Source organism: Amblyomma americanum, chromosome 5, assembly GCF_052857255.1.
Source record: "Amblyomma americanum isolate KBUSLIRL-KWMA chromosome 5, ASM5285725v1, whole genome shotgun sequence".
In the NCBI taxonomy this organism is placed as follows: domain Eukaryota; kingdom Metazoa; phylum Arthropoda; class Arachnida; order Ixodida; family Ixodidae; genus Amblyomma; species Amblyomma americanum.
In genome coordinates, this window is record NC_135501.1 from 171,138,732 (window position 1) to 171,162,737 (window position 24,006).

At 45.4% G+C, this 24,006-nt stretch overlaps 1 protein-coding gene across 1 annotated transcript; it reads left to right on the forward strand.

Moving 5' to 3' along the window:
• The first annotated feature begins 217 nt into the window (after window positions 1–217).
• LOC144135280 (uncharacterized) lies at window positions 218–18,972 on the forward strand. Its single transcript, XM_077667996.1, has 11 exons — window positions 218–419; window positions 3,291–3,394; window positions 5,729–5,899; window positions 7,749–8,147; window positions 9,695–9,902; window positions 11,801–11,948; window positions 13,303–13,421; window positions 14,160–14,280; window positions 15,077–15,250; window positions 16,707–16,829; window positions 17,778–18,972. The coding sequence occupies exons 2-11, from the start codon at window positions 3,322–3,324 to the stop codon at window positions 17,931–17,933; spliced, it is 1,692 nt and encodes a 563-aa protein (XP_077524122.1). The 5' UTR covers window positions 218–419; window positions 3,291–3,321; the 3' UTR covers window positions 17,934–18,972.
• The last annotated feature ends 5,034 nt before the right edge of the window (window positions 18,973–24,006 follow it).

Here is a 24,006-nt window from a genome sequence, read left to right on the forward strand (position 1 = left end):
GCACTCACAGACTGTCTAGAGACTGCTTAATGAAGTTTTCGTGCAACAAGTTCTCCATCCTCGCAAAAAGAGACGCGGCTTGCGCGTGAAACATTAGGATAAAAAAAGGAAATTTCATCCACAAGTTTCTTGCAGTTTTTCTAAGTATGTATCTATTTGCAAAAAAAAACATAATAATAATTACGCTATGAAACCAAACTCTTTTTAGTCATTTATCCACAACTTTCTTGCACAGTTTTACTAAGTATGCATATATTTGCAAAAAGACAACATAATAACGCTATGAAACCAAACTCTTTTTTGTCATCTTCTCTAATAACTAGTTGATTTTCTCTCTGTGTTTTCTTTATCTTTACCAGCTTCCCTGGCGACCAGTCAATACTGTACGGGGGGTTTGAATCTAAGCTTGACATCGACGGGTAAGGAAACCGCCATAGGTTTTTGCGGCTTGCCTACGGCATGACCCCGGCATGACCCCCGCATAGCTCCATCGATTAAGAGGTAACGCTGGAGAGGAAGGGTAGAAGCGGCGAAGAATTACACACACGCACGTCCTGAAGCACCAGGACGAAAGGAACTAGCAGGAAGAATTGAAATAGCGCTGCGCTTTCTTTATGGAGCCGCCGTGGTGGCTCACTGGTTATGGTGCTCGACTGCTGACCGGAAAGACGCGGGTTCGATCCCGGCCATGGCGGTCGCATTTCGATGGCCGCACTCGGTGATGTCATAAAAAAACCCAGCTGATTCAAATTTTTTGGAGCCTTCCAGTACGGCGTCCTTTGTAGCCTGAGTCGCTCTAATCCAAACCAAACCAAAACCAACCAAACCAAGTCTTTGTTTTGTGTCGGCATGCTTGAAGGCTGCACAGCAGTGATAAAAAGCTGCACACCTCAAAGTTGTGAGAGAGTCACGAAGGGGCCCGGCCACCAGGCGTGTTTGTTGGCATCCATGTGCACCGCTTAAGACTCCCGCTCCGGACATGATTACGACGGTTTCTGTCTGCGGACTGCCTGGATACGTGGCGTTTATATTGTGTGACCGCCAGTAATAGCGGCCTGCCGTGGGTGCCAAAGATCGCTTCAGTATCTTCCTTTTGAAAGCTATGTCGTTTTTCTTTACAGCTGTATCTTGAACGTCGAGTCTAAGGACTATTTACTTCATCAATTAAAAGGCTTGGGGGCACAAAATTTTAGCCCCGTGAGAAACCTGTAGTACTGCTCCTAGAAATACAAATATTAGTTGCACAGTGTATGTAGCAGTTGTGGTTTATGGTGTTTATCGTCTCAAGGCGGCTCAGGCTATGAGGGACGCCGCGGTGAAGGGCTCCGGAAATTTCGACCACCCGGGGTTCTTTAACCTGCACTGACGTGGCACCTTTCGCAGGCCTCTAGAATTTCGCCTCTATCGAAATTTTACCGCCGCGGCCGGGATCAAACCCGCCTGTTTCGGGTCAGTAGCCGATCGCCATAACCACTGAGCAACCACAGCGGCTATATGTGTGGAGCAGTTACTGCTAAGAAGTAGGATAGGTTTAAAAATGACGTTAAAATTTGAAAACACGCTGGACGAGAGATATCGACAATAGTGTTACGCAGATATGCAGCCTCGAACCGCTTTGCATAAACTTTTTTAAGACCAGGAACACTGAGGTCATGGAATCTCCGCGGTAGTTTTTTCGATTCCAGAAGTTACGATACTACATACACAAATGCGGCCGGAACCAGCGCTTGGTTTCTTGAGATTACCATATTGGAGCGCCTCCTATGATCGAAAGAACAAGTTGATGGTCGTTGTACAACTGTTTTCAGTACCAGAAGGCAGTACGTGTGAATGCCGCAAGTGGCCTAGCAACGCGGGTAAGGAAGAAGTTACGTGGTCCTCACGGGAATTTTAGTGTCTAGTATTTTCAAAGAGCCCGAAAACACAGCGAGTGGTTCTTGTGGTCTTTCCGTGTGCCTCATTGGGCCTGTGTGCTTATGTTTTTTAGTTCTCCAGTTGTCTGAATTTCTAAACTGTCTGAGCCAGGTGGTCAAGATGCCAGGCGCGTTTGACGTTCCGTGCGCCGAAGCGGCGAGCGAACGCCAGAGAATTGGTACTGCTGTCAACTTTATGCAATGGAACGCTCGAGCGAACGGCATATCGTCTAAAATTCTACTTGTGGTGATACGCAGTGGCCACTTCCTGAAACAAAGTAGAAAGGCAGGGGTGATCCTTCATTGACAGAAGCAGACAAGGCAGCAGAACCCCTAGGTTATGAAAAAGTGGCCTCCGCATATCACCACAAGTTGTTTTCGAGCCTATTAATCACTTCGCTTTCGCTTTAATAGACGCGACGAAAGTAATGTCAAGACAGTCGCAGCACTCTACAAGCCACGGCAATGTTGCATACTAATGTTTTAGGCTTTCAATAAGGAACCCAAGCTCCTCAGGCAGCGTTGTTAGTGCTCTACAGCTCAAGCAAAATCTAACGCCGACAACCAATTTGGTCTCAACAAAAGCCTAGCTTTATTTTGTATACTGAGAGCCGAGCGCCTGACTTAGTTTTTCTCGTTTTGGTGGCCTCTACTTAGCCGTGTCGGCCTTATCAAGCAGACGCAGGCTGCGTGTGTCTTCGGCAAAGCATGTATCGTAGTACGTCCAAAAACTTTCGTAGATTGGCGTTCGTAAGAGCGCTGCAAAGCGCAGTGTCCCCACCCATAAGGCAGTGTGTTACGGCTCTGTGATCGACATCCAACACCTCAGAGTGAATTCATTATATCGGGAGTGAGCAGGCGAGGAGGACCACGCAGATGCCGCGTTCATGGCTAAGCTCTTTGCAGCAGACCACATACACCGAACACACCATTTCTTTGTGATCTTACGTGCCTTCCAGCGCTTATTTATGGGCGCTATGTCTACTTCTCCTGCTGTGAAAGCGCCTCCAAAACTTAAGGCGGCGAAACTATGTGTTTAAATTTTTGTTAATCATCCGCGGTTCTTGTATTCCTCGGGCAGTCCACGCTGTTATAACTAAAAAAAATTACCCGAAATTTTCGTGTCCGTACTACTCTAAACCAATGCCACGGTGATTAATTCGCCCCAACCCTCAGTGAAAAGAACGTAACTATAACTAGTCCTGATTGCGTCAAAGTCCACGACAATGACGGCAGTGCCCTGGAGTCTCACCGTGGCTATTGCGCTTTTGCACAAGCGCCTAGATGCCTAGCCCATCGTTGTAAGTGTGTCATTGCGTTGTCTTTGAATACCTGTGTACTAAGTCCATAATTTATCACCTCAAACGAATTCAACAGGGGCGCTAGCACGAAGTCAAAGCTCGCGGTCATGACCTTCTGCCTGGTGTTCATGGGCCTCTTCGGGCTGGTCGTATTCGTCCTGCTTGGAACGATCGGAATAGGTGAGGATCACGTAGCAAGCGTTCTCATTCCATACTGATCAATCACAGCGGCGTGGGGTTACACCAACGCCAACGCTACAGATTTGGGAGGCGTGCCATCAGCGGCCTTCCATGAATAGACCTTTTCGCAAATGGCTTTTTTGGTGAAGCCATATCGAACGGGGCAGTGGCAGCAGCGTTCTGATACGCACGCGAGCCTAATTAGGCGGTAAACAGTGAAAAGATCTACGGGAGGCAGGTTATGCGGTGTGTGGATGCCGCTATGGCTTAGTGGCAACGACGTTCTGCATATTCTGTGAGGGTATTTTCGCTACCAGATTTTGATCGCCTTTTGATGGAAACAACTGTCCTGAAACATTTTTGGTGTAGTGACTATATGATTCTGTATGTTCCCACACGGTCTCTTCGACCGAAGGAACCTTTTTGTATTCCCCGACGGTCTACAAGATACGGAAAGCGAGTAAGAGACTATTACGTTTCCTTTTACTTTAACAGGTTACTCTAAGTATTCGCCGGGCAAAACCTAAATATCTAAATATAAACTAAAAAAGATGCTGCGATACACTAATTAGTGGTTTTTGAAGATGTACGTATGTTTACCACCAGTCAAGTAAATCATGATTTCACATGTAACTGCTGTATTTTTTGCACGGATTTCAGGTATCTTTATACCATTTTGGTTTCCTGTCTATTTTTATTTGCCTCTGTACTAATTTTATATTCTGTCATTTTTATTGGGCGTTTATGCCTGTGGGTATGTTTGCGCGCTTCCGCTGCCTGTCGGGTTCTGCCACTCAAGCCCTATGAGGCTTTGGAAGGCCGGATTTTCTGTACCTTTTTTAAACATTTTGAGCACTAAAGTATTATTATTATTATTATTATTAGTATTATTATTATTATTATTATTATTATTATTATTATTATTATTATTATTATTATTATTATTATTATTATTATTATTATTATTATTATTATTATTATTATTATTACTACTACTACTACTAATACTTATATAGGTTCGATGCCGTATAGAATTACTCTGAACCTAGAATGACGACATTCCCCGATAACTTCTTTCTATCCTTTAGCACATCAAATTAAATATTGCGGTCGTCATCATAGACTGATAGGCCAATTATTTTGCACCCGCCAAAAAATATATGATTCTCATAGAACATTAGCGTGGTCCGAAGCCCTGCTCCATGTAAAGGTAAGTGGGGGACCACGTGGTAGAATCTGAAATGTGCACCACATTCTCAGCGCAGCAGCTCGTTTGGAATTCGCAGTCATCGAGACGCAATAATCGCTGTTATCGAAACTGGTCTGCTGCAGTAGAACGCCGTAGACACTCGTGCAATTGCGAGATGCTTTTTTTGCAAGGAGCAAGCCCTAGCAATGTATTTAACACATTTTTAAGATGGGAACTTCCCCGATCTGCTTACCCCACGCAAGAGAGTGGTGATAGGTGCTGCGAAGTGTTGATGCCCCGTACCAGACGTCGCATATAGGCGAAAAAAAACGAGCCGTTGAAAAGGGTCACCGCTATTAGCCCACACTGCACAAAAAAAGTTAGAATCCACGATAAAACACGAAAGCATGAAGTATAGGTTTCTGAACGAAGTTTTTGCACACGATTCAGAGCCCTTCATTTTTGAGGTCCTAAAATCAAATCAAAGTGAAAAAAACAAACAGCTAAACTATCCTAGAGCTTAACACAACCTGTGATAGCCGTCATGCCCAGTTGTTCACGAAGACTTTCTTTAATTTTTCTTCTCTTCCTCTTCTTGCATTTATTTTTTTCTTTCTATTTTCTCGCATCATCTTCTACTCCTTTTTGTACTACTACTCTTTCCTCTCTCTTGGCTTCGATTGCCTTGGCTTGGCTCTCATCAGTTTCTTTCCCATCATCGCACGTTAAAAAAACCCCAGGTGCCGATATTTGATCAAAACACCAGAACTACGGCAACCCACAATGCCCATATGATGCTTCGGGGCACTAAGCCACAGAATTCGCATTTCTTTTACTGACCAATTATCCATTTCATAATGAGTCAACACATATCCGTACGCATGCATGGCTATGTAAATGCCTGAGACAATAGTCATTAACCGCAAATGGAGCCTATAGGTGAGTGTCACCTTTTATGGTGATGTTGAATACAGTTCGAAATTATTGGGCAGATATTTTAACAGAGAGTTAGGGGAACAGTTGCGTATGGTTGTAGTTAAGCATGTTTCTTCACAATATGGTTAGTTACGATGGGTCTACCAACCCTCCGTAACTGACCATTTCCATGGCAACGGGCCACTCCTCACTGGCACTGTGCGGCACAGATATCGACGTTGTTGACGAGAGCACCACAGACACCATCACGGCTCTCGGTGATTCTACGACGTCCATCGGTCGAACACGGGGTAACAAATACCGACCAGCCACCACTCCGCGCCCTGCTCCACGCCAGCCGCCGGCGCCCCCAGCGCCTGTCACCCCAGATGTAGTAACCGGTGAGTAACTATGCGGCTTTGCTTGCCTAATCAATGGGGCTGAGAGGGAGTCTCTTCTCAGTAAAGAGCTTATGCACCGTTCACGTAACATATGACGCAGGCTTAAGTCTCACTTGCCTAGGAGGCCAAGAATCTAACTTTTAAGTCAGAAGTTAGTAGCGCAGCAAGGTCGAGAACGACGACAAAAGGAACAAGCAGGAAGCGCTATGAATGGGAGAGACTGGACGTCTGTACGGAAGAGGTGCACCGCCAGTCTCGTTTCGTCCCAAAGAAATATGGATCGAGCTACCCCTAATTTCACTACTTGCCACGTTCCAGGGTGAGTATAGTTGGTGACATGGCATATCAAGAATTCGCTCATCCGGTCGATGCCAATAGGCCATGTGACCTTGCCATTTTATGACGTGACTTCAAACGAACCGTTAACAGGAAACTAGGTGGAGCCTAGCTAGAACACCTAGCTACAGAAGGAAGTTATGGAGCAGTTACACTGCAGTGTGAGGTGTATAAATGCGTCATCGGTATTGTGTCGCTGATGAACCACGCTTTTTAATGCAGCGCTATATGCCTCTCTAGGAAGAAAGAAAGATACATCTAGGAAGTCTGTATGGGTCGAAAATGGCAAGCGAGTTCTAGACAATTACATGGCAAATTATTGACGAAAATGTCGTTGAAGCTGCAAAAGGCATGCTTAATTTTTACCGGATAAGCCATAGTGGCGACAAGCGTGTTACGATAGCTAAAATATGTCGGAAGAGGGGCTCGTTTTGCATGTCATGTTTTGAGCGACTTGGATGACACAAGCCAGCGCTGCTGCAACCTACAGTATCTTGCTCGCCACATGACTGCACAGCTGGTAGCATAAGCTTTTGCCTAGCTATGAAAATATCGTATCACGTCAGGTAAATTTATGACAGCGCCGCCAGCTATGGACAGGTAAATAGGCTTAGTGTAACTGTCCTTAGTGTAACTGATTGCAATGCAAGAGAATATAACCCTCACCGAATGGGGCAACGAGACGAATAGGTGTTTGATATTGCACAAATTCGTTTGAGATAGATGGTTCTGGGCACGATTAATATGAAGTCAACAAGAAAAACCGTTCTTCTACAGCGGACGTTGTAGTGTTGAGAAGGATGATGGTGACATTTGTCGCTGTGCTCTCTTTCGACGGCCATTCCTAACGTCGCAGTGTGTTAGCCGAAGAAACAGAGAGAAGGGGACAACGAAAAAAGTTTTATGAAGTGAACTCAATGTCGGGGAGACGGCAAATAGCAGCCCGCTTGCTCAGTGGCATATCAGCAGCTCTTTCGGTGGGGGTCTGCTTGTCGTTATATATTTTCACTAGGCGATTATTCATTCTCGCAGATCCCAGCATCGTCTACTACGGCGTATCCTGGCATAATCAGAAGGCATGTGGCCATCGTCTTACGAAATCGCTACACGCCGTTGTTGGGGAGCGTTTTTGATTTTGTGACTCTGTTGCGCTGCGTACGGTGTTGCCAAACTAAGGGCTGCTTAGCTGCTTAGCTTTAGCGGGTCCCTCCATGCAGCAGTTTCTTTCGGCGCATTGTCAGCCGCTTACGCATGCCCTAGGTGCCTATGAGCGATAATGCGCGGCGCTAGTGGAATCCTGCGGAGCTAAGGTGTAACCGTCAAATGAGAATCTGTGCGCGTGCTATATTCACTAGCCTTCAGTGTCTATGCGTGCTCGCGTCGACCTTCATTTAGAGACCTTCAAGAAAAAACAAATTTCTAAATATGTATTAAGATCACAGTAACCACTGTCTGCTGTGAAGTATTAAATTCTGCAAATCTAAAATAGCTTGCTTGGCTGCCGCAATCGCAGTGCCCACCGAGACCACAACGCAGGTGGTGCTACCGCCCGTGACAGTTGAGCAGACTACCACTCAGCCTACGACGACGACCACCGCTTCGACCACGCCGACCACCACTCCCACGACTGCTTCAACAACCACCCCAACAACCATCTCCACGACAACACCAACAACCACACCAACAACCACACCCACTACCACACCAACCACTTCGACGCTCCCGCCATCGACTGCTCCTACAACAATCCCAAGCACCACACCAACCACCACACCCACTACCACCCCAATTACGAGCCCAAGCACCACATCAACAGCCACTTTACTTTCCACTGCAACAACCACACCGTCGACCACTCTGGTGACGACACCAACGGCAAGTACCCGAAGGACGACGTCGGCGCCACCCCCAGGTAAATACTTCGTAACACCGGAACGAGTTAGGATTGACACAAAAGTTGCAGGGGGCACTTTCACGATCTAAGTGCGTGAGGCAAGAGCCTTTCTGCGCCCACTTTGGCTGCTTCTTTTAATTTTCAAGTATTTAAATTTTCATATATTTTTTTACGTTTTGTTTTCATTTGCTGTACTATTTATTTGATTTTGCTGTTTAGTTATTTATTTTAAATTTTATTTTTTTCTTATTTGCGATTTATTTTTATTTTTGGAATACAAACATTTTTGTCTTTATTTGTTATTTTTTGAACGAATTACTAATCAATGAGTAATTACTAATCACCTATTACTTAGTAACTGCTAAGAGTATATAGGTTATAGCAGCTATGCCATTTATGACATCATAATGTGACACATTTCGCGGGCGGACGGACGGACAACTATGAGCCATTAAAGGCTTTCGCCTTAAAATCCGCCCTTTAACGAGAAAGCTTCGCTGTCACTACCGCAACAAAAGAGGTGTTGCACACACGTGCAAATGCATGGGCCCTTGAAAGAGACAAGCTTGGAGTGAAATTTGTTACAGTCTTTGACGTTCGTTGTGAGTGCTCAGAAAAGGGTGATGATACACATGGAAAGCTCATTATGTACATCAATTCAGTTACGCATTCAAGATTACACAAATTTTCCGGCAGATGCGACTAATACTCAGATTCAAGTAATGTTTTAAGAATTTTTTATGAAGCGTGTTTTGAATGGCACCACCACAAGATCGTAAGACAGGTAAACCAGGTGGCAGCGTGTAACTGGTGCCTCTTTTGTACAGGCTCCAGACAGTTCCTCCAGCACCTTTACACACTTATCATCGACCTTCTCCATTTCTCTGCTTATTTCCGTAAATAGGAAAGCTGCAGGTGTCTTGAACTGCAGATGTCACAGGAGGCCACTAAGGTTTCCTCTGGCACAGCTCGAACCGATCACTTCCTCAGATGCCTGACTGGTGCCGCTCGTGTACCGCTAATTCTTCCGCGCCTGTTTTTATTTTTAACACAGCATAGGTTATGGCGCTTCCGTAGCTTCATTTGCATATGTCCGCATTGACAGTTACACTGGGGAGCAGCTAGTGATCTCATACGACTGAATGGCATGAAAGTCTCCACTTGCTATGCTGCATGGGCTCCAGTGCTCTGGGACGGGATTCAAGCAGTGACACTGGACATCATGTCACCTTTACCACAGCGCGGTGCCTGTTGGCAACGGGCCACGAATTTCAGGGTAGTTTTCCTCTGTTATTCACCTGCTGCTTCCATGAGGACCATTACTTCAAGCCTTCATATTAAATTGCAGCAGCAGGAATACCTTTTTGTCCAGCCAAAACTAACCTTCTCGCGAACGTTCTGGTGTGGACTGTAGTTTCAAAGCTCCGGGGCCTAGCAGCTCGGTTCATGTTTGGGACAAAATTAACACAGAGGTGTGAACGCAATGAAGGTGTTCAGACGACCGCAACATTTGGACATCGCTTTAATTGTAGACCCCTGCCGCCGAACGTCGCGTCTCTTTGCAGACAGGCCGCTCATCTGCACCGTAGGTTATTCTGCCACGGCGGTGTCCATGTACCCACCCGACCGGTACTGCGACTACCTCTACTACTGCAACTTGATCATCAAGAATGACACGGTGCGAGCGGACAAAAATGAGACCAGCTGGCAGGTGTTCCAAAACCAGGCGTCAACATATCATCGGGTTCGGCTTGGAGTGTCCTTTCATTTCGGGTGAGTGTCGCGTGTACTGCCGACATCTACGAGCTCTTTCTTGCACTGAAGTTTGTTACCAGAGGTCATCATGAGTACGTGATATTCATTGCGTGTCGCCACATTTTCTTGCCATCACGGGTAACGTTCAGTGGGCGAAACGTGTCATGTGAGGTTGTGAGAGCGATCTGGTTTGTCGGGTAGGTCGTGTGGGTGTGACGCCAAAGCGGTCAGGATCGTTTTGTTAGTGGCAGTGATTGGAGTTTATAGTATCGTGGAACACTCAAAATCCGCTGTCACACGTCAGCATCTTGGTACGTAGTGACTATGTTGCCAGCCAGCAGCATTGATCGCACTAATGTAGTTCCAAATATAGAGTTTCTTCTGTCTCTTCAGGCTTATCCTGCTTGTCAATATAGGGCTTCAATAGGGTCACATCAACAGTTGAAATGTTAACTGAATTGCGATTACACAGCTAGTAAGCTAGTAACGCGGAAAATCAGCCCGTTCGAAGTCCTTGCCTCCCACCATCCTATCAAGCTCGAATGCACGGGCGCGAAACGACTACGGATACAAATGTGCTTTTCTTTCGAAAACCTTCGCTTTGTTTCTTCTGGGAAAGCTCGTGCGAGCGCCAAGGCACGCGCTATTAGTACTAGGTGGCCATGTGACCATGCCCGTGTGGGAGGTGTCCGTCCTGCCCCTTTCCTTCCGGTCACGCGTTGCTTCGCGGACGCTGGTTGACGACGACGGCGAGAATCAAGTTTTGCCCAAAAAAACTTCGATTTAACATTTAGCGTTGTAAAAACAATCCAAAAGAGAATATCCTATCACGCGCTACTCGTTTTACGCTAAAATTTATGGCCCATCGTTAATATGGTCATAGGTTACATGACGATGTTTTTAAATAATCGAAATCAAGTCCAGGGGAGATTGCCTGGTATTCATTATCTTGCAAATGCTAAACGTTACCACAGGAAAAAATTCTCTGACGATTACGCTTCGCGATAAAGAGATTTTTTAGTGCACATGTGGCGATACTCGAACCCTATCCAACAGCATAAGGAGCAGACAGTGCCAAATGGAGCCGGCTCTGGGTTTTTTTTGGGCAGCGCAGCCGATGAGCCTCGCGTCGAGCGAACGGTCAGCGCGTGTACACATTGCGCTACTCTGGCGCTATCTTGGTGTAGTGGCGCATACCTTAGCAATGAGGTTATCGGTGAGCAGACGACGCCGCGATACTCTGGTGCCGCCGTACTATCCACCTCCATTTTCCTCCTCACGCTCTCTTCGCGGTCGCCGTCCTCACCCTCTGTGCTCCCCGCTCGGTTACGCCCGAATTATGGCGAGGCACGACACCCAAGACCTGCGTTCTAAAAGATACTGCTAAAGGTTCTGTTATGAAACTAAAACTAACGCCTGCCTCACACTCCCGGACATCACGGCGTTTTGTACGATGAAAGTCTGTGTGATCTAAACGTATAGCAGAGTACAGAAGTCTCCACGACAAGCAAGCGATAAAGAAGTCGATAACTGCGGATATCACTGTGGGTCTCTAGCACACTATTGGTATAGATGCAAGAATCTCTAACAGGTTGTAACGCTAGCTAGTGAAACAAGATGATGTTTGGGAGATGTGAGGCCTAAATGTCTGTATTTATTTCAATGCTTGCATGATTTTTGTCCCTTTTGTTATAACGTGTGGAAGCGAGTGGCCGGCAGTCTGTATATGACTGAAGCACCGAGGTGACTGAGGAGGTTTGAGAAGGTCAGATCATTTCCTGGCTGGAGCCGAAGTCAAAGAGATAGCGGAAAGCCGGATAAACTAATCCTTTTGGAACTGTAACAATAGAAAGCGTTTATTCCTTCCGGGAGCCAAACCAGCGTCAACACACCAACTTCTTTTCTGCTCGTTTCAGTGATGTCACAGTCGACAAGCTCAGAGAAGCCACACAGGTCATAAGGTCCATCGCCCAAAACAACATAAAGCAGTACGGCATGCTCAACGTCATGACGGACGCTTTCAGGCTGATAGCCGTGGTGCATAGACTGAAAGACATCCTTCGGGTGAGTGTAGCGCCGCTTTATAGGAACAGCGGACGCGCTTTGCTTTTATGTAACTGATGCCCGATCGATAACCTGCGCTGTCATGCGACACAGTAAAAATGTAGTCTGCAGTAAGCATCCCGCATACTCTTTGATGCACAGCTCTGGCAAAATAAAATTCGGAACGCGATGAACAAACGCTCATCCGGTTGTTGCTTTTACAACTACCACCAATTCTTCGTTGTCATCATCATCCGCCAGCAGCTCCTCTGCTTTGCCTACGGGACAGAAGCATTTCCCAACGACATCCAATTAGTCCAGTTTTGGGTTCGATGTAGCTGCCTTATCCCTAAATTTTCTTGATCTCACGTCCACACCTTCTTGTCTACCACCCGTTCTTACATTCCTTAATTCTTAATGATACCCCCGCATCTTTAACGGAATGGTTACCGGTGTATTTCGAAAAAGTAATTCAGCCAGGTTTGCTTAATTAGATGCCGTGCAACTGTAGCTAAAAAATAATGACTTCCTGCGCAAAAGTAACCTTGTATTTGGGTGTCGGTCGTGCTGTACGTCCGCAGTTTTAAATCCACGGACGTGGAGCAGTCAAGCTCAATTATTGTACACACTTGTCGATTCCAGAAACCTGTATCTCTCTGCCCGTTTTCCAAACTTATTAAACCATCAGGATTCTTTTCTTGGCCCAGCAGTTCAAAATGTATAGTGCCTCTCGTGTTTCATACTTCCGTACGAAGTAACGTTTCCAAGTGGCCTCTCCCTCCGATCTCTCTCTCATTAGATCTTATTGTACATGCACTCGTTGATAGGCGCCACAGGAATATATTACATGTAGCACGTGTTTATGCACAACGTTCGCCTTGAAATTTGCGAACATTCCTTTTTCGACCTCAAACCCGGCTGAACCGAATTACTTCCTTGACACCCGACATGTCGAGTGAAACGGAGAATCATCGTTCTTTAGCAGCACACACACGCCTGATTTTTTTACGCACCAATTTCATGGACAGCACATACAGAATCGCCCGCGTACACATACACACAACAGCAAATAGCCTTGTTCTATATAGTGATTGCATTGTTTACGATGACGCGAAACTAGCAAACAGCTTCATTCTGCCAGGGCAATAAATGGCTTCCGTCTCAATCTGTTCAACAAACGTTAAAATTTAAATAAATTATAAAAGTGTATTGGGAGATGAGTGTGAAATGCGCTACACGACGTATCCTCTTCAGAGCCCGTGAGTCATCGAATGCACTGAAGTACAATGCAGCTCCTGTGACACTACACTTGCGCCTTGCCACTGTTTCCATTATTGCTACACATAGCTAGTTTGCTCGTTTTGTCCTTCTATAGAAAATGAAGTCCCTCCAGGACGATCCCAACGCCAGAACCGTCATCGCCATCGGACTACGCGATTACAGCGCTCCAAACGCCTGGAACACTTACAGAGATGTCATCACAACAGTGGTCAAGTGAGTACAGTTTGTGAGAGGCACTATGAGCGGTGAGGCCCAGAGGGTACTTCTCTTGCTGGGACGGTGCGTAAAGCACGCAGCTATTGTTTGAGAATTGCATCTTCGTATAAACACAGAGGAAAGGCACCTCCGATGCCCAAAGCTTTGTATTCCGTGTGCGAAGGTTCACATTTCACAGGAAAAAAAAATAAAGTGCTAGAAAGGTCTAGCAGCCGACTGGCTTTATGTTTATAAACATGCATCATTTGGTTGTTTTTCATTTACAAGGAGGTGGACCTAAATGTAGTGACGCACTTAACCATGTCTGATAACCTCTGATAAGCTGTGCGCAATGTGCGGGCGCTGTAAGAATCTTCTGGTAGGCTAATAAGAATGTAATACCCTATTTTATTTGACAACAGGCACGGTATGACGCCAGCGTTCGAATTGATCTCCTTGTAGATCAATGTATAGTACAGATTCAAAAGGAGATCTTCGTCCTTTCATCCGTCTTGAAAGCGCCGTATATTGTGCAGCGTCCCGCGAAACTAGTGTGTCACGTGTCACATGAATGGCGTCATATCTTCTACTTTCACGTCTGTTGTCCTCGTGTGGGCATGTATTCTATCTCTTGGAGTTATGGTGCACATGTGGGCGCTGCGTTTTTCGAGGATTAATTCGATAGCAGACGCATGTACAGGGTATTCGTCTGCGAATACAAAAAAAGCAGCTAATTGGCGCTGCGACTTCTTGCAGTACGTATATGGCGGACATCGTTATAGCTACCTCTTCGGTGAACTCCATGAAGGAACTGGCCAGATGCTACGCTGCGCCCCCGATCGCTATACGGACCCCGAACGCGAGGTTCCCAAGCCTGGTGGGTTTGGAGGTTTCCGCCTTTCCAGCATGACCACTTTGCGCCCTGTGCCGATTACAGAGCTGTATGCGCTCCTGATCATTGCGTGAATGGTACATTTGTCAAGTGGAACATTCTTTCACCGTGATAGCTTACGTCAGGGAGCATCTCGAGTGTCTTGTAGTGCCAGCGCCTTAGTAGTGTTGCGACTACTGCAGAAAGATAACTAAAGGCCTGACCACGTAGTCGCCATACTTATCGAGTGAGACCGGCCCAGGCTAAAGCAAGTCGTGACATGGTTGCTAACGCCGCACTCTACGACAGATCGCGTTCCCTTGTGCAGGCCCGCCGCCTCTGCATTTCCGTCCTCCGTTAGACCCACGCAATGCTGCTCTGACCAGAGGTCATAGGTCACGGATATGCCGTTGTGAGCCTTTCTACTCGGAGAGAACACGGCGGTACAAATAGGGAAACTTTTTGACTACTGCCACACTGATACCGGCTGCTCACTCTAGAGCTCCACGTGTCTTGTCCATACTTGTTTTCTGTCATAGCACTTGCTTTCTTCCTCACAACAGTAGCAACGTCCACCGCAATGCCTCGTGAATATAAACACTGCGTAATGCATCACTGCATCGGTGTTTACGCTCCCTGTGTTCGCCAAAAGTTTCATCTGGTCTCGCGTCTTTACCTGCAGACTCGCGGTCATTGACACAAAGCCGACTTGCACAAGCGCGACAGCAGGTCACCCAACAAATTGTCCCCCGTTTACGGTGCGTCACTGGCCAATGCGGCTGGGCGAAATGGTTCTTCGCAGATTCGGCACGGCGAGTTCGTGGCGCCTTTGACCAAGTACACCAACGCGAACGCGACAGTCGGCCTCTCCTACCAGCTGGGCGCCCTCATCTATGAGCTTCCCCGGAGAGCCCCCGACCCGACTAGGATTCCTTATACCAATTGCCAGAGCATTAACCTGGCAAGCCTCGATGTGGTAAGTCCGGTGTCTCGTGCATGAACATTCCAAAAAAAAGGCGCCTATTCACTCAAAAAAAAGATGGAATTCATGTACTGGAAAACTAGGAACTAACCATTCTTCCCTATCTGATAAACAAGTTCATTGGCTATTATAAAAGGGTGTATATCCTGGTCAAAAATTAGGGACAAGCATTTCTCTCTTAATCGTAAAAAAATAATAGATTCGCAGAAGGCCCCCTGATAATGCCAACATGGAGGAACAAGTCCCTGCAACATCTTTTATGTGAACATTTATTTTCAGATACTGCAATCAGCAGGTGATTTTAGCAGGGTGGGAATATACACAGCTGAAAAGTAACCGTAGGCAACAACAACGGACAAGGTAAAAGAACAAACAAAACATTTAATGGCACTTTTTGTATTCAGTGTGTGTCTTTCTCCTGTTTTTTGTGTCATATTCGTTTTGTTTTAGCGATATCAGCGTTTCATATGAACATTAGAGAAACCTCTGCACGGTATACTGGTGCTAGAGTTAAGAATTGTTTGCATTTGAAATTGTTTGCTTTTAAATTAAACCGATGAGTCAGGCGAGGTTAGTATCTAGGATATTCATAATTAGGCAAATTGGTGAAGAGCAGCAGGCAGTTATATGACTGCAAAATTCTGTTTTTCTCAGTCTAAGAAACCAGAATTATAGAAGGCTTTTGCGAATGTACTTGCGGGGGAACCTTTCAATGTTTCATAAATATAAAAACTCTGCCCACATACATGGTGCTCTTTTAGTATACTCTAGGATTATGTTTTGCGAAGAAATGTTTAGGAACTGGTTTCTATAGCCCGTTTCGTTTACAATACGAGGCTGCAATTTTTTTCTCCACTTACTGTACTCATAAATCGTGAATTGACACTTTTGTTCCTCCGCGATACCTTATAGTCATGTGTCTACGAACTCTTCTGGTTTAAAAGGGAATCAAAATCTGAATAGAATGACGTACTTAGAAGCGCAAAGATGTTGTTATCCTGACTTGCTTAATAAAACGCAACACTGCTAAGTTTATCCTTTCTACTACACTGATCTTTAGTTATAAGGCGCACTGCGCGGCTAGACTAGTCCTGCCAGGTGCTTTTTTACCTTCAGTCGATGACGAAGGGATTATTTCTGTTTTTTTTAAAGAATATTTAGTAGGTTTAAAAAAACTATTCAAACACAGTTATTGTTTCTCCCGGTAGTTTTCACAACCAAATTGCAATGACTTCAAGCGATATTCTGCGTGAGTCTCTAATGCCAAACTACTCTTCCAATCACTTGGAAATGACAGTCACAGAGTCGGTTTGGAGTTGCCTTCAGTGTCCTCGCAGAGTTCGATGGTCCCGGCAGTGGCGAAGTTTGCAGCCCGGCTATTGCCAGTGACTGGCACAAGAGAGCAACAGTCGAGCGATCACACACCCTCGACGGGCGTTACATCTTTCAGATATGCGCCAGTGGACAGCCGCATCCACTGAACGCCACCATATCCAAAGGTGTCACCGGATACGTGAATGGATCCCAGAAGATCGTCTTTTTATCTGAGACCAAAGGAAGCTTTGAGAATATGGTCAGTACAGCTCAAAACTTGCCTTCTCTTGAAAAAAACCTGTCACAAAATACAAGGAACAAGAGAAGGAGTGCTCACGCCACAACGACTGGTGGGCATTGCCACTCGTTGTGGCGTGAGCATTCCTTCTCTATTCTCTTGTCTTTTGTGACTGGTTTTGTGACTGGCCTGCATTACAACCCTTTTGCCTTCTCTCTTTGTTTTATTCTGCTCGGGCATTGAACGATTTCTTCGAATGCAGGTCTTAACGCATAAAGCAAATAAAACAACATAGCTCGGTTTCCGTAACCTGCGATAAATCGTGTAATTATGGGTTTTAAAAATAGCCCTTTTTGTTCTTTGTTAACGTTTCTATTTGCAACAGGGCTGCTTTCTAAGCCCATTCTTTGTCATTTCAAAGCCGCTGTGGGGCTCCCTGATTATGGCGCTCGGCTGCTGACCAGAAAGACGCGGGTTCGATCCCGGCCGCGGCGGTCGAATTTCGATGGAGGCGAAATTCTAGTGACCCGTGTACTGTGCGAAATCAGTGCACATTAAAGAACATCAGGTGCTCGAAATTTCCGTAGCCCTTCACTACAGCGTCCCTCATAGTCTGAGTCGTTTTGGGACGTTAAACGCCCGTAGACCAAATACCAGTGTCGCTTGGAATACCTTTAAAATGCTCCACAGACATTTAGAAAAAGTAGTATTTTCGCACATTTATATTTTTCAATGAAATTGAGTGTAAACCTGTCGCAACTACAGGGCAACCGGTCTAGCAGGTGTTGTATATGTTTGCGAAGGCCCAAACTGCTCATGCATTGACTACTCAGTGTGCAAAAAACAGCAATGTTCGTAGCTCCAGTCATAATGTAATATGCGCACAGCATGAGAACCTTTATGTATGTTTGTGTGTACGTGTGCATGTGCGCATGAGCAGTGAGAAAGTATATGCTCGAACAATCGCAGATCACTGACTTGGCCCTCATCGGGTTCGTCTTCCGCCAGCGCATGGCGTGGCTGGTGTTCGACGTGCACCTGGACGACCCCACGGGGACGTGTGTCCCAAAGACTAAGCTGCTGCAAGACCTGTGCGAGAACTTCAAGGGACGCGCCGCCTGCTGATATGCGTGCTTATGCACGCATCCACACAGGAAGGCGTTCTGCGCACCACATGAGACCTTTACACGGATCAACTACACAGTGATAGTGGTGGTTGCGTCTACATACACGGTCGCACTGTACTTGGAGCGCTTTTATGGACACCGCGTTATAGACGACTTTGTATTTTTTTTTCAATCGCTTCGCGCCTCCAACAAGTGCAGAATGGGTATGTTCGGCGCTCGCTAGCGTGCCATGGTTTTACGTCGTTCCCTCAGCCGAGAGGCATGGCTACAATTACCGCGGCGGAAAGAATTTCTCGCTGTTTCTCGTTTCCGTATCGTGTCGTCCTCTACCATTAATGATACAATACAATATCTGCGTGATTAGTGCCACTCGCGTTTGTCACTTAGCGCGCCAATTCCGTTGGCTTTAGCGCGAATCTCATAGGATATCATATCTTATAGGATGTCATATCTTGTCTGTTTTTATAGGATGTTGTTATATGTTGTTATTGTAAGATGTTGTTATAGGACGTCACATCTTAGTGGCAAACAGCGAAAAACAAGAGTGGGGCCCTAGAAATCAATCATGGACACATGAGGTGCGCGAAACAATGAATGCTGCTTTTACACGTGGCGAATGTACAGGTAAACGGCAAGACACAACAAATCCGAATTGTATCACCACAGAGCTCTTCCAGCACAAGGTGTTCCTTTAAAAAAACGCAAATTTTAAGCCTCTACAATCCCGACACTACAAAAACGACCTAGCTAGACACCCATCATGGGGCTAGGTTTACTTGCAAAAAATTGATCGGAAATGTTTCCATGCTTGGAACCATGTGTCAGTAGTTTCTGGGCGTGCAGAGCAAACAATTATCACTGTTGAAGGCGCAGCCTTGTTTTGACCACTTCGACATGTTCCTCTAGGAATTGTAACTTCGCTCTTCGCAGCCTAGAAGGCGGCAAGAAGTGTTAGCAGTTTTATCACCTTCCCGAAAGCGTAGGTACAAGCATCAAATGTTTTTCCTTTCGCACCAGCACCGATCAATAAAATTCGTTGCAATAATTTGTTTATCCCGAATCCTTTTTAAGTTTCCGAGAATCATATTATTGCAATAACCAGTAACAACACTAGCACGAATTATATTCCTTTGGTTCAACTGCCTTCATTTCGCCACAGTTGTGCTGGTATCCATCTTTCCATTGCAGTCGCCTCGAATTTTGAAAGCGTAACCCAATCGAAGACATACAGAAACGAAGAAGAAATGAAGACAGGAAGAAAAAAGCTTTAAAAAAAGCATGAAAAGAAAGGAAGGAACAGAAAGACGGAGAAAGCAATCAACAATATATGAAGGAAAGAAAAAAAAGAACAGAAAAAAAAACAAAAAAGGAAAGAAATACAGAATGGATTTATAATTCTTGCGTTGGTAATTTATTTCTTCGCAATGCTAAGTGTTTCTTTTTAGTGTTTGGTTAAGACTGCGGTGTCCTGGTTTATTGCTTCCCAGTTATATTGGACTCTCGAAAGAATGTCTTTAAGGGTAATTTGAAGAAATAAAGTAGAAAAATTTCTTGACGTGATTGTGGTTTTCGTGGGATCCTGATGGGTATCTAAATGATTTATTGAGCCAAAATCTGGGGGTAAAAACGTGCCTGAATATGCTCGCGTCATTCAAATCGGTCTACATGTGTAAATGATTCGCTCACGAGCCTAATATGAATACCTTAATAAATGCCTTATTGAGGTAGAATACTTCAATAAGCCATATATAAGATTGCGATTGAGGAAGACTCAAGAGAAGAATTAAAGAACATCAGTGCGATGTCAAAACAGCAGCCATACCTCCAGTGCGCTTATGCTCACCAAACTTTGCGTATGGTCACCAAACTTTGCGTAGCAATGGTAAAATGGTGGGCATTTAAATTCAGCCACTCGAGTTGTACGCCTGATCTTGACCAAATAATTCTTACTTATTCGAAGCTTTGTTTTCCATTTTAACTTCGGTAGCGACTGTATTTCTTGTTTGAAACTTATGTGACAAGAAATTTTTTTCACGATCTTTTCATATTGTATGAAGCCTAAGTGACGTTAAGCGAGAAAAACTAGGGGTATTGCTTAATGGTGCAAGCGGAGGGGCTATTTTGCTGCTCTTTTGTAGGCGTCGTCGATATAGAGGCCTCCACTTGCCTGTATTCACATCGCCAGGACGTGCTCCGTTATAGAATCTTATAACATATGGTTGCGGGCTGAGGTCTGAAGGCAAATTAAAAACGGCACAAGAACAGCAAGAACGCCGATACACAAAACAGTCACCAAATACCTGCACCCGCCTCGTGCTAGCGTGTTCTTGTTGTTTTCGCCCCGTTTGAGCCTACCTTTCTAACGCAAGAACTAATAGCAACAACCCATACCAACGAAGATATCGGTAGGTGATCGGCGAAGAATCAGGAAGCGTCCAGTGGCTAACCAGCAGGACACAATTTTTTAAGCGCAGAAAGCGTGGACAACAAATGAATAAACAATTTGTTTCCAGTAATGAAGTTTAGGCGGCGTCACATTTGAGAAAAAGAGGGAGGTAAGGAATGGAACAGCAAAGTATTTGGCGGCTTTTCCTTGGTGTATTCGAGTTTTCCGAGTCCATCTCAATGAAGGCGTTGTGGACATAAGCAAAAATAAAGGTGTGTGGGATACAAGGTTGCATATGCTGTTATATTGGTCGGAGCGGTTTGTTTCGCCTCCATCTTGGCTGCGAAATTGTACAGAGCTGTACGAGAGCGAAAAAAGACTGATAAATGTTCGCCCTGCGCCTTTACATGAAGAAACGATCAGTCCAGAAGCACAGCGGAAGAAGAGAAATGTGGGTGTGGGTGTTCGTTGACGTGTCCTTGCTGGCTGCTGCTGTTCTCCTCGTGGTTCCGGATTGTTCAGCATTGGTGAGCTCGTACTACGTTGGGGGGTTTTGGCCAAGGCGTAGGTTAAGACGCAGTTCATGTGAACATGGGGGTGCGTTTTGCTGAGAGATGTCGTTGACCTCCCCAAGTGAAGGGTCGGCAACTTGTTTTGCCACCTTCCCAGCCCAAAACCTGCCACTTGAGTCCTTCGGAAAAAATGGCATTGATGCAGTTCCCGTGGCTTTTGTCCCAATTGGCGAGGGTGCGATCAAATTGAAAGCCCCCAAACTAATTCAACAGGAGCTAAGATCATTGCCAGACCACTATCTGCAGATCTCTGAAGTGCGTCCATTTGGCCGTAAAGGCATTTTTTGCAAGTCCTCAGACATCGCTTGTATTGCAGACTTGCCTGAGTGCAAAATTTTCAGCTCACTGCCGGTGAAATCATTAATTCCCGAACAGCTTGCATGTGTCAAGGGTATCGTACGTGTTGTCGAGCCAGCATCATCCCCGCAAGAAATTCTAGAAGAATTTCAGGATGCAGGAGTTGGGGTCCTTTCAGTCTACCGCTGTAGTAGAGAGGTAAATGGCTCGCGTGTTGCTACTGAGTCTGTAAAAACAACTTTTTCTGGCTCTTCCTGCCCTTCTGAATTAAAAACTTGGCCTATTGTATACCGTGTGGACAATCTGGAGCCCCGCCCAACTGCTAGCGGTTCGGCCATAGCGGCAAAGCATTCAAAGTCAGAGACCCGCTGCCGTTTACGTGGAGAAAATAATTCTGCTGATAACTGCACCTGAGAGCAGCCTCAATGTTGCCTCTGCAGCAACAAACACTCAGGTGATGATGCTGACTGCGCAAAACGTAATGAAGAGCGTAGCTTGTTGGAAATTATGAACGACAAGCGGTGCTCAAGAGCCGATGCATACGCTTTTCTTAAGGAAAAAAAGACTCGTATGCTGGTCGTGTGCGCGCTTCTGCTGGGGACATTGAGGCCGACTTGACTGCCTCAAATGTGACCATAGTAGAAAATCCCTTAATAATGTGGTTGAGCGAATGCTAAAGACGTTTTCTGATACGTTGGTTCAGTTTGTTGCTGTTCAATCTGTGTCACCATCAACATCCGCTCTGGCAGCAACGTCTGCATCTGCTTCAGCTTGTGCAGCTAGTGCTAGCCGCTCAACATCACCTCCTGATGCTCCCCAGGTCTCAGCTAACATCTCTGTTCCTAGCAGTGCATGTCGCACTGACATCTGCACAACAGATGTCGAAATGTCATGCCCTACGCAGAAGTTCCGTGCTTCCTCGTCACCATCTGAATCTAGTTGTCCACAGATGAAAGCTAGAAAAGGACCACCCAAACTTCTTCCCCATGTTGGCATCCTTAAAGAGGCGGTTTCTGCCTCTTCAATTGGTCAATAATCATAGCACGTATCAGTGTTGCAATGGAATAGCCGCTCCGTATTTTTTTCTCTGCCAGATCTAGAAATACTTATTTACAAACATAAACATGATATTGTGATTTTCCTTTAAATGTGGTTATAACCTTATATATTATTTTCAGTGAGAAACTTTCCAGTTTTCAGGTCAGATCGAAATGTTGACAGGGGAGGTAGATTGGTAACAATGCTTTCTAAACATTTTTTTCATCAGACATCTCTATGAAAATTCTTCTCCCTGACATAGCTTTCAGCGAAGAAAATCTCATTTCCGTTTTGTGCCGATATTAAAATTGCTAATGTCTATTTTTCGTTAGGTGTACGCAGGACAGGCTGTTTAGAAAGCTTGGTGGCTAGCACAAGCAGTGCAGTCATCGCAGGAGATTTTAACTCTCATCATAGTGACTGGAGAGGTCGTAATGTATCCTGCGGCCAGCTTCTCTGGTCGTGGTTGCCTGCAAATGCTGTATGCTGCTGCAATTCCAGCGAAACAACCTTTATGCGGGGGGTTCCTCGCTCAGCTATTGACTTAACTTTATCAGCAGGTAGGCTAACGGTGACTGATTGGTCGACACAGGATTCGGGTACATCTAGTGAGCCCTTTCCTAAAATTTTCACTATCCGGTTATCTCCACTCAAAATTACTTGTGTAACCCATAAATTTGTGAACCACAATATTTGTAAAAATCTGATGTCTGCCTCAATTCCCTCTCAAGTTAATACAAGCCTGGATGACAGAGCGCAGCAGGCGGCTTCATTTTTGCAAAATGCTGTAGACTACTCAATATTCACTGTGCCCGCAGCAACCTCTAATAAAAAGCCGTCTCCTTGGTGGACAGAAGAATGTGAGAAGGCCTTTCGTCGCAGAAAAGCGCCCTGAAAGAGGCTATCCTGCAACCAGAGTCCAGCTAATTGGTTAAATTGCAAATTCTCTGCATTTTTTAAAGGAACATTCAATTGCAAAAGCCAAGGAGGAGTATAAACAAAATTTAAACACATATCTTTCAAATCCTCGTAATCGGAAGGCCCTGTATAGATTCGTGGAATGTAACAAACGTTCTGCAGTCCCTCTCCTCACTAGTTCAACAGTATGATCAGCACAAAAGGTTCAGGAAAACCTGGAGCGTATTGCTCAGCGATTGGCGTTACGTTTCCAGACGCAGAGAGACGTCCCTTTGTGCACAATCTCACCATCTTCGGATTATACCAAGCTGGACACATTAGAGCTCCTCTCAGTCCTGGCAGCGTTGCATCCTGCAGCTCCTGGACAAGATAATGTCACTGTTGGTATGATTAAAACTTTAGCCCAGGATTTTACAAGCGACCTCTTAGATATCGTCAATGCTTCGTTGGAAAATGCATAGAAAATGCATTTGGAAGACAGTGAAAATTACTTTATTGAGGAAAGATGCAGGAAAAGGATACGTCTTAGATAATATTCGGCCAATTGCGCTGACTTCAAATTTATTCAAATTAATAGAAAGAATACTACGCAGTCGCCTCACAAAACATGTATATGACATCAATAGTCTCAGCTCAGCCCATATTGCCTTTCGTCGCGGATGCTCTATTTGGTCCGCGCATCTGGATCTAGAGAGCAGAATTCGGCTTTCGCTACGCAGAAGGGAAGTTTCAGCTTTGGTGACTCTTGATGTAGCAAAGGCCTATGACAGTGTAGACCATACTATACTACTTAACAGACTTGCTCAGTTATATCCTCCAACCTACATTTATGCGTGGATATCTAAATTTCTGAAGTACAG